We start from the raw sequence: 12,887 nt of genomic DNA, 5'->3' as shown, positions 1-12,887 counted from the left end.
AGGTGTTGTATGCTGAAGTGCCTGGAAAGAGGATCCCTCCTTGCTTCCAGGCATGACATCACCCCCTGTGAGGAAGGCAATGCCACTGTGGCAACTGGACTCCTGGGGTGACACAGATATACCATTGTGGAGACAGGGTTCTCTACAGGAGTATAAGGAGCACAGAAGCAGAATTCTATTTTTATGTTAGCTTGATAACTCACAGTGTTAGAGATACGTTGTTAGGAGCACACAGAAGAGGGAAGGGAAAAGAGTGTGCACCACTGAGCAGAAGTAGGGTGTTAATAGTAAATGTAGTTTTAGCAGATAAGAATAGGACCATGCATTCAGCTCTGTGAAGCTGCATGCACAGAGGGGCAGAAAGAGATGAAAAAGTTACTAAAGTACAACAAAGGAACTTTATATTGGGCTTAGTCTGCATAGTAAAAATACCTTTTTATTTACTATTAGTGTTGAGCATTCCGATACCGCAAGTATCGGGTATCGGCCGACCAAAAGTATCGGGTATCGGCCGACTAGGCAGACTTCTAGAAGGACCTGAAAATTACGTCACGGCTTGCTGTGATTGGTCGCGTCGCGGCCACATGGGCGGCACGCGACCAATCAGAAGCCGTGACGTCACGGAAGGAAGGAAAAGCGCGCATTTTAAGCAAACAACGCTGCCGGTTCCCTCGGAGAGGTGAGTATAGCAATATTTTTTATTTTAATTCTTTATTTTACACATTAATATGGTTCCCAGGGCCTGAAGGAGAGTTTCCTCTCCTTCAGACCCTGGGAACCATCAGGGATACCGTCCGATACTTGAGTCCCATTGACTTGTATTGGTATCGGGTATCGGTATCGGATTAGATCCGATACTTTGCCGGTATCGGCCGATACTTTCCGATACCGATACTTTCAAGTATCGGACGGTATCGCTCAACACTATTTACTATCCTTTGTAAAAAATAATGCACTTGTGGGAATGAATGTGGCGCATCTTGCTCCAGCATACTGTTCAGCAATACTGGTGGTGAACATGTCAGTCTGGATTTAACAGGGCCATAGCCTTTTATTATTATTCGATTAGGTGATCATTTGCACCTGGCCAAGAAGTAGGCTTCCCATGCCGACAATTAAAATAACAAGCCTATCATAAAAGCTTAGTAACTATCCACAAAATCTCTATTTTAAAACCAGATTGATCCCAAACCAGGCCCTAGAGTTTTAATGCTAACTTATCTATTGTCACACATGTGCTCCTCCTCTCTATTCATGGTCTATGGAAATCAAGACGATAGTAAAGTCCAGCGCTGCGCTGTCTGATCAGCCCATAGACAATGATGAAAGTGGTGGTAGAGCACACGTTCTGGCTCATAGTCAGTAAGGGATCTCACTCTGACATGCAAAATCCCATTTGTAGTCATTCAGCCACATGTTGGCCTCCTCTCATTATGTTATGCCCCTCTTTATTAGTATTACGCGAGGCTCAAGGTCCAATCATATGGGGAGAAGATAGGACCTGCTGTGGAATATAAGGCCCCAGTGATATAAATGGTACCTGACAGGAGGGGACCCCATTTTGTATTTAGGCCCAGAAGCTACAAGGTCAGTCTAAGATAATTTCATCATATAATGTATCACTGAATTCGCTGACTTGTTCACGTCTTCCCCATAGAGCAATAGTATTCTTTGCAATATTTTGATGTTGGAAATTATTATTATTATTATTATTTATTGTTATAGCGCCATTTATTCCATGGCGCTTTACATGTGAGGAGGGGTATACATAATAAAAACAAGTACAATAATCTTAAACAATACAAGTCATAACTGGTACAGGAGGAGTGAGGACCCTGCCCGCGAAGGCTCACAATCTACAAGGGAAATGTTTTGTCTGTTGCCGTTTTTTCTCTTTCTTTTTTTTTTGCTGGCTCATTCAATTTTTCAGTTATGAAAAGAAGCCTGAAATATTCATTACTGGATGAAAAGCGCAAGGAGGCTTGAAGAAAGGTTATCTGATGTTTTTTTTTCTGTGAGCTAGCCTTTTAAGAGTATGGCCATAATTCACAAACTCTTAGGCACAGGCTCCCTCTTTAGGATGATTACTGGAACTACGTCTCAGGAATAAGATTTTAATACATAAAATGACACCCTCAGTAAATGTGGTTCTTGGAAATTACATTAAAAAAAGGCAATTGGAGAATGATAGATAGATAGATAGATGATAGATAGATAGATAGATAGATAGATAGATAGATAGATAGATAGATAGATAGCGTAGGATAGAAAGATGATAGATAGATGATAGATAGATAGATAGATAGATAGATAGATAGATAGATAGATAGATTTTATAATAAAATGATCATAATAATCTCCGTGGGGGGTTGTCTCATTATTCAGCCCTCTTAAAAGTTCCTTATGTTTCACTATTTACATAAATAAACTAACCTTTCTTCCTTCTTCCGTTGCTCATTGGTAGCGTGTGGTCATGGGAGCCCACCTGGCTGCTCTTGTGAACACCACCTATGATGCATCTCTTTCCAACATGGTAAGTAGTGGGACATCCAAAGTTAGGATAAAAACTCCATTCACTTCCAGCTTCCAGGCTGCTTCCTGAAACAAATGTCAATGACATTTCATAAATTGTATTTTGTTTTTGTTCTGGGCTTAAATAGTCATTGTTTCAACAAACCTAGCACAAATCAATAGTAAAAGCAAATATTATAAACTTTGTAATATATCTAATCTGCTTCCTTCTCCACTTATGAGCCACTTCGTCCACTCTGGAAAAAACCTGTTCAAATCCATCATAAACAAAGAAAGGCTGACTTCCAGCACACTGAGATTCCAGGTTCCTCAGCCTTTTATACTCTATAGAGATGAGCGAGGAAGGAGAAGAGAGGAGCAGAGTGAGAAAACAAGCAGAGGCAGACAAAACAGGCTGATCATGATGAAGTTAGTTTATGATTTAGGTTATTACGAACTGAATTCACAGCCACTCAGCTCAGTACTGTGGTAAAATTTCATCCATACTGCTGCTGCTTTCGGGCATATGCTAAAAAGAGAAAGGAAAAAGGGATCCCTCATGCCTGTGTGTGCCGTGTATGGGAGACAGCATAACAGCGAGTCTCTGCCCACGAGCTCAAAGAGAACTGAAAATTAGAAATCAAGCATGCACAGGGGAAAACTGGTGAAAATGCCAGACACAAGTCATATAACAGGAAGAAATAATGTTAGTTCTCATGTACACACATATGACAGCAGATTTTGAAAAAATGATAGCGGTTGCATAGGGTGAGATCGATCGCGACCGGTCCCGTGTGGGAGCAGGGACCATCCAACATCCAAAGACGCACATTCAGCCGAGGTGTATTGTGGTGCAGAGGTTCGCCAGCTTTCTGCACTGAAATGCAAGGTGCCAGCCAAACGGAAGAAGTCAGCCAACATTGGCATACCCATCATGGGTGGTGCATGGCAGTGACATCATGTGCCAGTACGGGGAACCTAAAGTCAGCTGCCGGCTCCTGTGCTGGCTATAGAAGAGGATACCATTTCTTGGCCTAAACACAAGCAGAATTCTTGAAAATTACACTCAAATCATAAATCTAAAGCAGGAATACCTTTCTAATTACTTTTCCCATATTACCCAACCTTGCATACTCAATAAAGCAGTAGATCTTTTCACTGTCACGCGCAGTGGTTAGTTACAGAGGACTTGAGAAATGAAGAAGATCCCTGATCCAACATGTTGTGCTCACTTGGGTATGATCTCTGAAGCCTTATGCTCTCTGGGAATTTTGCATCCTTTATATGAGGCAGTGGAGCTTCCGAATATCGAGGTGAAGGCAGCCATCTTATACAAGGTTTCCAATCTAGATCACAGCTGTGTAGGACGATAGGAAAATACGATATGTCATATTCTCTATAGTCTTCATATACAGGACTATTATATTAAACATCTAGTGTTTGGTGTTTTTAGTATTAAAGGGAAATTATATGTCACGCATTGTATAGTTTGATTCTACAATCATGATCACTTCCATCAGACCCCAACGTCCTGATAACCTACGAAAAATATGTTGGGGGAATTGATATGGTCCAATTCAAGGCAAAAAGTGAAATGATTGAAAGTACTGACAATTTTTCACCATTCAAAAAGTTTAAAAAAATTTTCAAAAAAAAGAAGTTTTACAAAATCAACACTTACTTTGGATAGGTGGGTAATTTGTAGGGAATATTTGGAAGAAAACTTGTTTTTTCTTGTACTTCCGGATTGAAAGGACATTCATAGCGACTGTTCCAGCAGCCATGATGCAGTAAATTGTTACAGTTTTCTACAACATCTGCAAACATAAGAATTTAGTGATAGTGATCATAGTGGTGGTAGGTAGGTAAAGGTATATTTGCAATAGTGGAGGTAATAATAGTGGAGTGGTCTTAGTAAAAGTGCTAGTAGTGGTGGTGATAGTATTAGTAGAGGTAGTAGTAATGGCAGTCGCAGTGTTCGTAGCAGTAATAGAGCTTTTAGTCATACTAGAGGTAGTAGAGGTACTGGCAGTGGTAGTGGTAGTGGTAGCTATAACAGTAGTTACCGTACATTAGTAGTGATAGTAAAAGTGCTAATGGTAGTAGCAGCAGCAGTAGAAATAAAAGCAGTAATTGTTATAGTAGTACTAGTTGTGGTAGAGGTAGTTGCTGCCACTCAGTATAGTTATAGTGGTTGCATTAGCAACAGTAGAAGCAACAATAGTAGTAATAATTATAGTACCAGCCATTCTGCCAATTGGTGTGGTCCCAGTAATCTGACCCTTAACAATCAATAAGTTTTAACTAGACAACCCCTTTAATTCTCTACTAGAGATGACCCAGGCATAATATGGTTGGTGGTGACTACCAGTCTATATTAGTAAACTGGAGAGCCTTCTAAGGCCTCTTTCACACTTCCATTGGTACGGGGCCATCGCTAAGCGTCGGCACAACGTACCGACGGACGTTGTGAAAATTCGGCACAACGTGGGCAGCGGATGCAGTTTTTCAACGCATCTGCTGCCCATTCTAAAGTCACGGGGAGGAGGGGGCGGAGCTCCGGCAGCGCATGCGCGGTAGGAAATGCAGGACTCGACGTACGAAAAAACGTTCCCTTGAACGTTTTTTCATGACAACGGTCCGCCAAAACATGACGCATCCAGTGCACGACAGACGCGACGTATGGCCATATGTTGCGATCCGTCGGCAATACAAGTCTATGGGAAAAAAACGCATCCTGCGGGCATATTTGCAGGATGCGTTTTTTTCCCAAAATGACGCATTGCGACAGAGGCCAAACGACACAAGTGTGAAAGTAGCCTTAGCCATTGCTCAGAGAATTCGCATGCACAGTGCTGTTGGAATGCAGAGAGGCTAAAGGTTTGACCTAAAGGGGTTGTCCACTACTTGGACAACCCCTTCTCATTGCTGATGTCCCGTTAAAATAAAAACACCTATACTCACCTCCGCTACTGGCTCCATTCCAGCGGTGTTGGTATTCCCGTGAGGTTATGTCACATGAGCCGTGCGCCCAATCAGTGCTGGCGACACTGTCCCCGCCTCCAGACAAATCGAACATCAAGAGGAAATCAGAGAGCAGTCGCAGCCCTGACTTCCTCTTGATGATGGATAGTGAAGCCGTAGCTGAGTGGGTGCAGGACTCACGTGTCATAACAACCTCACGTGAGCCCTTGGAAAGTGAGTGCTGACAACGCGTTTTCACACCTGCAGAATAATGGATTAGGTGTAAAGCGCTGCGGAATCCGCACAAAGAACTGACATGCTGCAGAAAATAATCTGCAGCGTTTCTGCGTGGAATTTTCCACAGCATGTGCACTGCAGATTTTGTTTTCCATAAGTTTACATGGTACTGTACAACGCATGGAAAACTACTGCGGATCCGCAGGGCCAAATCCGCTGCGCATCCACAGTCAAATCTGCAACATGTGCACATACCCTAATGGGGTTGTCCTAGTTGAGGGCAACCCATTTATGCACAGAATTTTTTTTTTTTTATGCTAGAAATATACAATTAAAGCAAACAAGAAATGGTAATCATGATCTGTAATTCTACAGCATAATACGGAAATTGTCAATCTTGCAGACAACACAGGGGTTAATCACCAGAGTCAGGTACAGAACAGCGGTGTGCATCATGGAGGACATGACTGAGCCTCTAAGACGCACAGAAAAGATTCCTTTTTCCATTTCCCAACTTTAACTAAAATATCAAACAAAATAGAAACAAAGGAAATGGGGAGAATAAGGGAGGATTTTTAAAAAAAATATTTTTACACATATGTATTTGCTGTGTTTACTGCTGTTATAAAGGGGTATCCTTACGTACTGTTGACCATGGAGTCACCTAATTGCTGCAATAATACACTGCTGTATTTTAGTGTAAAAGAAATGTGAAATAGAGATGATGAAATATTTTAAAATATGAATTCACCAAGTTCGATAAATTGTCCCCAAATATTTGATTCACGGCTAATCGATGTGACAGGAAGGTGTGTGCAACACTATGATGTGTTTTAGGACTGTTTCCAACCCCTTTAAAACTAACACAGCCTTAATACTGTCAAAGTGACATCACCATAGAAACAGATGGCAAAACAGTAGTAACCAACAGCTTATTTGTTAACATAGTGACGTACTTTTCTTATTTTATTAAATATAAAAACTATTCAAAAATTAAACTGAAGTATCCGGAGGAAACTCACAAACAGATGATGTCCCTTGTGGGATTTGCTCCCAAGACCCCAGCGCGGCAAAGCAATAGTGTTAACCACTGATATTCCCCCTTAACAAAAGATATTGCACAAGAAATTAAAAACATAATTCAGTCACTTGTGACAAACAAGCACACTGTCTGACTGGCATGGATTTCATATTTTTTTTCAGATTTCTTTCTGTAAAAAATATTGTACTGCCTTGCTGCTACTTTTTGGTGCGTTAAGAACGGATAAAAAAAATGTTACTGGAAGTTAAATACAGGAGGTTAGATTTCATCTACACCATTTCACCCGTTCAATCACACTCAGTCTGTCACTGCTGTCACTCAGTCTGGCACCTCTCCAATCTCTCTCCATCCCTTCAATTGAATATTTGTATCTATCAGCGATTTGTTCTATCTGCTACGTTGGTACAAAACAATGTGTGAAGTATTTTTCCAATGTTCTCTTCCTGTCTATATTGCTTAGTTGTGAGCTCTGATGTCCTCTCACTATCTTGAATCACTTTCACGCTCAGGATAAGTAAGTCCGGCAGACTGCACAGCTAAAGCAATGGGATGGGAAAACGTAGAAGAAGGCCCTAACAGTAGGGAGCGAGAGATGAGGCGCCTTCTAGCCACAACCTGTGCCTATCCCTAAGCTCCACTAACACCCTATGGGGGTCCTTCCCCCTCCACCATCATGCGCCAGCATGGACGCTAGTCTCACCACTACAGATGGTATAAACACAGGGGTAGTAACAAGCACGAGACAGACAATGAAAGGGAAAACGATACTAAGCTACTGCTTCCACTGCCAAGCTTCAAACAGCAGAGGATACAGAACCAGGAACCCAAACTCCACAGAAGCAACAGACACTCCGATGGCACCAGAGAGCTCCAAACTCCTGGGCTAGTCTTCATAGAAAAACTCTATTACGAACAGTCAACTGATGCATCATGTGACTGTTTAAAGGATGGTGGGAGTGGTCACCACCCACATCAGCTGACCAGCAACAAAGCAGCTGCCAGCAGGAAAACTGACATTAACCCTTCCTGGCCCAGAAGAAAAAAGAAACATTTAAATAAAGCAGAACTAGAGCTGTCATGATGAATCCAAAAATGAATTGTGACAACCACCCTTAAATGGCTGCTGCATTCTGCTATTATACAGGCTATGATAGTACCTTGTGATTGGTTGCACCATATCATGTGATGCAATAGCTGCAAGGCATTCTGGGGAAGCATGCACGTTTATGCCTGAGAGCATCCTAGGACTTATGTGGTCTTCTACAATTTATGAAATGGTGGGGGGCATTTTTTTTTACTATTTGATCAAGGGAAATAGAAAATTGTTTAAATTCGCCAGGACTTGCGAATTTCATAAAATTTGGCACAGATTGGATTCACATCAAATTGATTCAGTCATTTCTAGCACAATGATAAGAGACCTGGGGGACCTCAGCTGCCATGAAAATCTGGTGGCACCCTGGAATTTCATTTCTGGGAGAATGATGGAGGAGTGTTAGATTGTGGCTTTATAATGTGCAATCGAAATAGTTTAATGACATAGATCATGGATAGTTTACCATTCATGCTAGTGCAGCAGGGACAGCACAGCAGCACATACTATGGAGGGCATAACAGGGATAAAAAAATAGATATTTTTAGTCATTATGGAAAAAGTCATATGAAGGGACTGTGTACATATTGTATATTGCCTCATGGTGCCAGGAGAAAAATAGAAAATATTAACATGATTATGCTAAAGGCAAAAGTTCTTTATTTTGGAGAGCCAATTTTTTTTATTATTAAATTTCACTCTGATCATATTCTTTGTAAACTTTAAGATGCTGAAGTCTGCATACATTATAGTCTTCCAAGTCAGCTACTTAGAGTCCTACAAAATTGCAGATTTGCAAAAAATACTGTCAGGCAAGGCAAGTTATGCTAAGAAAAAGCCAAATGATGGTCGGACCCAAACTAGAAGAAGTATTTCATGTGGATCCAGTGACCTCTTAAGTATGAAAAGTTCATTAATCACATAGTTCATTATTTTTGAAAAGGAAGTGTCTGCAAACCAGAATCATTAGATGAAAAATAACCAACTGTAAGAATTGAACCTACCTTGTAGTTATTATTAGAGAGAAGTTACATTCCTTTCTTGTGATTTGACCCTCTATATTATTGTCACAATTCTGTTGTCTGATTATGCGTGGCCAGGAGCTCCTACTATATCCCTAACACTAGGGGTGCCATAGTTATTCCTGTTCTCTAAGTTACTTCTGATGGTGAAGATGCTGGGGCCACATAATGTGCTGTTCTCCGGAATCAGTCCTTATGTGTCCTCTCTTCCCCCCCAGGGAAGTGGGAAGGAATAGTGTATGTAAATATACAAATTAGACACACAGGGAAGGACGTACAGTAATAAATGAATATACCAATCATACAAAATATGCACTCACAGACAACAAAGGGGAACAAACAAGATATAAGGAAGGTAAACTAAATAGGAGAGGAAGGGGACTATGCACACAGATAAAACACCAAGCAACAGTCAAAGAACAACTCTCCAAAACACCTCTACTGAACACTGAATCCTCCACTCCTCATCAGACAGTACAAGACTTAACCCTGGCAATATAGATTGCCAGAGGTGAGAATATATAGGAGAGGGGAGTGGCCAATACTGAACAGCTGAGATCATCCAAGCTGAATAGTTTAACCTCTGCACTGCTGAAAGAAACCTGCACCATTTAATATGAGGGAGAGGTGCTTCTATTCAGTGCAGGAGTTCGTGAACTCAGATTCTGTGGACTTCTGGCTCCTCTCTGTCACTGCAAAATTGTGACAATTATATTACTTTTTTCGGCTGGATAAAATGGTGTCTACAATAGAAGATTAGCAAAAAACAGTATTATCATCTGTCTATCTATTTAGATATTTCAGAACAATGTGTTAACCCCTAATGGACCGAGCCACTTTGTAGGTTAATGATCGGGCCTCATTTTTTAAATCTGAACAGTGTCACTTTATGTGGTAATAACTCTGGAATGGTTTAACAGATCCCACTGATTCTGAGAATATTTTCACATAACAAGCTGTACTTCATGATAGTGGTACAATTTGTTCAAAATGTCTTGCAATTATTTATGAAAATATCAGAAGTTCATCAAAAATGTTGAAAATTTGGCAATTTTCAAAATGTAATTCTTATGCCCTTAAACTAGAGAAATATGTCAAGCAAAATAGTTATTAAATAATATTTCCCACATGTCTACTTTACATCTGTACAATTTTTGAAACAATTATCTTTGTTAGGAAGTTAGATGGGTTAAAAGTTGATCAGCAATTTCTAACTTTTCCAACAAAATTTATAAAAAAAACTTGTTTAGGGACCACATCACATTTAAAGTGACTTTGGGGGGCTTGTTACAGAAAATATCCAAAAGTGACTCCATTCTAAAAGCTGCACCTGTGAAAGTCCTCAAAACCACACTCAAGAAGTTTATTAACCCTTCAGGTGCTTAATAGGAATTAATGCAACGTGGAAGGAAAAAAGTGAACATTTAACTTTTTTTTTTTCACAAACATTTTACTTTAGGCCCAAATTTTTATTTTCAGAAGGGTAACGGGAGAAAATGAACCTCAAAATTTGTTGTGCAATTTCTCCTGAGTTTGCCAATACCCCATATGTGGGGGAAAACTATGTTTGAAGCACAATGCAAAGCTCACATTGGAGTTTAGATTTTGCTGGAATGGTTTGAGGGTGCCATGTCACATTGGCTGAGCCCTTGAGGTGCTAAAATAGCAGAAACCCACCATATATCAGTAAATCTATCTAGGGGTGCAGTGATCATATTAACACCACGTGTGCCTCACAGATATTTATACCATTAGGCAGTGAGGAAAGAATTTACTTTACTACACACTCCCACTAGAATAAAGTGGAAGAAGACGATGAATGCAAATGTATATTAAAACATGATACGTTTTATTGAATGTTTTTTTTTTTTTTTTAAATAGTAAAAATAAAATAAATGCAGAATCAAGCTGCTGGAACCACACAAAAGAAGAACACAATGGCAAAGGCACACATGGTCAGTGCCAATAAGAAATATTATATCCAAGGTATGATGCAAATAAACTATCAGAAGTTACATAAAGTGCAAATGCATGTATATAATTGATATGTTTCAATTTGACCGAATAGGTCCAAAATGCCCTAAAATAATGAAAAAATGCACCCTCTATGTAAAATGTCTACTCTAGCCACTAATGTTAGTGTCTGCAGATTACTGCATCACTTCCTGCTGACTTTCCCTACATATGCTGCTCACATTTTGCACAATGCACTAGGCTCTTTTTTGCACTTTAAGCATTGTCAGATTGTTTATATACTGTATTTTTCGGACTATAAGATGCACCGGACCATAAAAGACGCACCCCAATTGGGCTGAAAATAGGAGAAATAAAGATTTTTTATAAGATGGGGGTCCGTCTTCTTCTAAGAGAAGGGTGCATTTGGATTTGAGAGCACAGAATTTGCTGAATTCCTTTTGGGGGCGAGGGTCTTTTTGCTTTTCCAGAGCCTTGTGCTACCAGTAATGTGGAAGCCCCTTATATTTCTGTGAACAGATAATGGACCTGAGTGAGGGCTTTTTTGTGGATTTAGTTTAAACTTTTATTGGACACATTTTTAATAACATTTGGGATCATATTTTTCCAGCCCTCTACCCTGAGCACTTACATCAGGGTTTCCACCTACATCTCCAAGTGGCATGATTCAAATGAAACCCCAAGGGATCCATTCACTGTAATGAGGCAGCAGAGTTACTCTGGACTCTGGTCTCTGTTCAGTGGTGTCCTTCCTTTCAGAGGTGCACAAAACTGTGGCAGACTGCGTTTTATGCACGAAAAACAGACCAGATGGAGTCAGATGGGGGCTCCACCTGACATGCTATGAAAGCCTGGAGCTCCTGCACTTCCATTGCTGCAATGTGGAGGCCTCCAGGAAAATGGCCACCGGATGCTGTGCATGTGCATATTGAAATCTCAGCAACAAGATCTCGTCCCAAGATCTTGGGAGACGAGGTGCTGAGATCTCAATCTGCGCATGCGCTGCCTCTGGCAGCCATTTTCCCGTGGGCCACCGCATTGCAGCAATGGATGTGCGGAGACTGTGGGCTTTCACAAAATGTTGTCAGAACCCCCACACCACCGGGCAAGCTTGGGATGGAAGTCGGATCATCGCTGGACCACAGAACACCTCCTGTGACCCGGCTCCTCCAGCGCTGCCGATCCTCCCTCCCGGTAAGCTGAATTTGGACTGTAACACGGATCCCCATTTGATGCATTAATTTTTTTCTCTATTATCCTTCTGAAAATTTGCGCTGTGTCTTATAGTCTGGTGCGTCTTATAGTCCCAAAAATATGATATGTGGTTTTTCTGCACTGCTGCTGAAGTTCCACAGAAAGGACACAGGATTAAAGAATTGCGGTTTTAATATCTACACATTTCAAAGTTCTTGAACTTCTTCCTCAGTAATGTTATATCCTGAGGAAGAAGCTTGATTGCTTTGAACTGCAATTCTTTCTTCCTGTGTGTCCAGGGTTCTTTCAGTGGAACTTCGACAGCAGGGCAGAAGAAACTCTTATTTTTACCACAACACATATTCTCACTATTTTACTAGAGTTAAAAAAAACAATAAACTAAACTTTATCCTTCCAAGTTTTATACCAGACACAGTTCTAGAATTGTGGTCTAAAATAAATTAAAATGCAATTCGATAACATCTCCCAGAAATATCTTCATTACCTTTGTGAGGAAGAGGCTCCTGTAGGTCCAGCATGATCTCTCCATAGGAGGTATATACAGTAGCTGTGCACACAGGAGAGTCAGGTTTCGTCCTCCCCGTGGTCCTGGCCACATTCTTGGCATGTTTAGGTAAACAGACTTTCTATTGAGTCCGGACAACAATTGCTTCCCTTAGAACAATGACATTTCCAAGGAGACAGAAGAATAAACACCAGCAGCTTTGACTATAGAATGCCTCCTACTGTCATAGAGGAGCTGTATCAGACTGCCACTGGAACAAAAGACCACATACATATTTATATATTAGTGACCATATAATAATATATATTTGTATTTGTCTTTAAA

General features: G+C 40.6%; 1 protein-coding gene across 2 annotated transcripts in view; it reads right to left on the bottom strand.

Moving 5' to 3' along the window:
- The window catches only part of SPATS1 (spermatogenesis associated serine rich 1), a 34,471-nt gene extending 21,816 nt beyond the window's left edge, over window positions 1-12,655 (bottom strand). For both annotated transcript variants that reach the window (XM_077293073.1, XM_077293072.1), the window contains exons 1-4: window positions 12,543-12,655; window positions 4,193-4,328; window positions 3,744-3,868; window positions 2,434-2,598 (exon numbers count right to left, since the gene is read on the bottom strand). In XM_077293073.1, coding sequence (XP_077149188.1) covers window positions 2,434-2,598; window positions 3,744-3,868; window positions 4,193-4,328; window positions 12,543-12,576 — 460 coding nt within the window. In that variant the 5' untranslated portion in view covers window positions 12,577-12,655. The remainder of the gene's footprint in view (window positions 1-2,433; window positions 2,599-3,743; window positions 3,869-4,192; window positions 4,329-12,542) is intronic.
- Window positions 12,656-12,887: the final 232 nt, after the last annotated feature.

This window comes from Ranitomeya variabilis, chromosome 2 (assembly GCF_051348905.1).
Source record: "Ranitomeya variabilis isolate aRanVar5 chromosome 2, aRanVar5.hap1, whole genome shotgun sequence".
NCBI classification, from domain to species: Eukaryota; Metazoa; Chordata; class Amphibia; order Anura; family Dendrobatidae; genus Ranitomeya; species Ranitomeya variabilis.
This window is presented reverse-complemented; position numbering and strand designations above follow the sequence as displayed.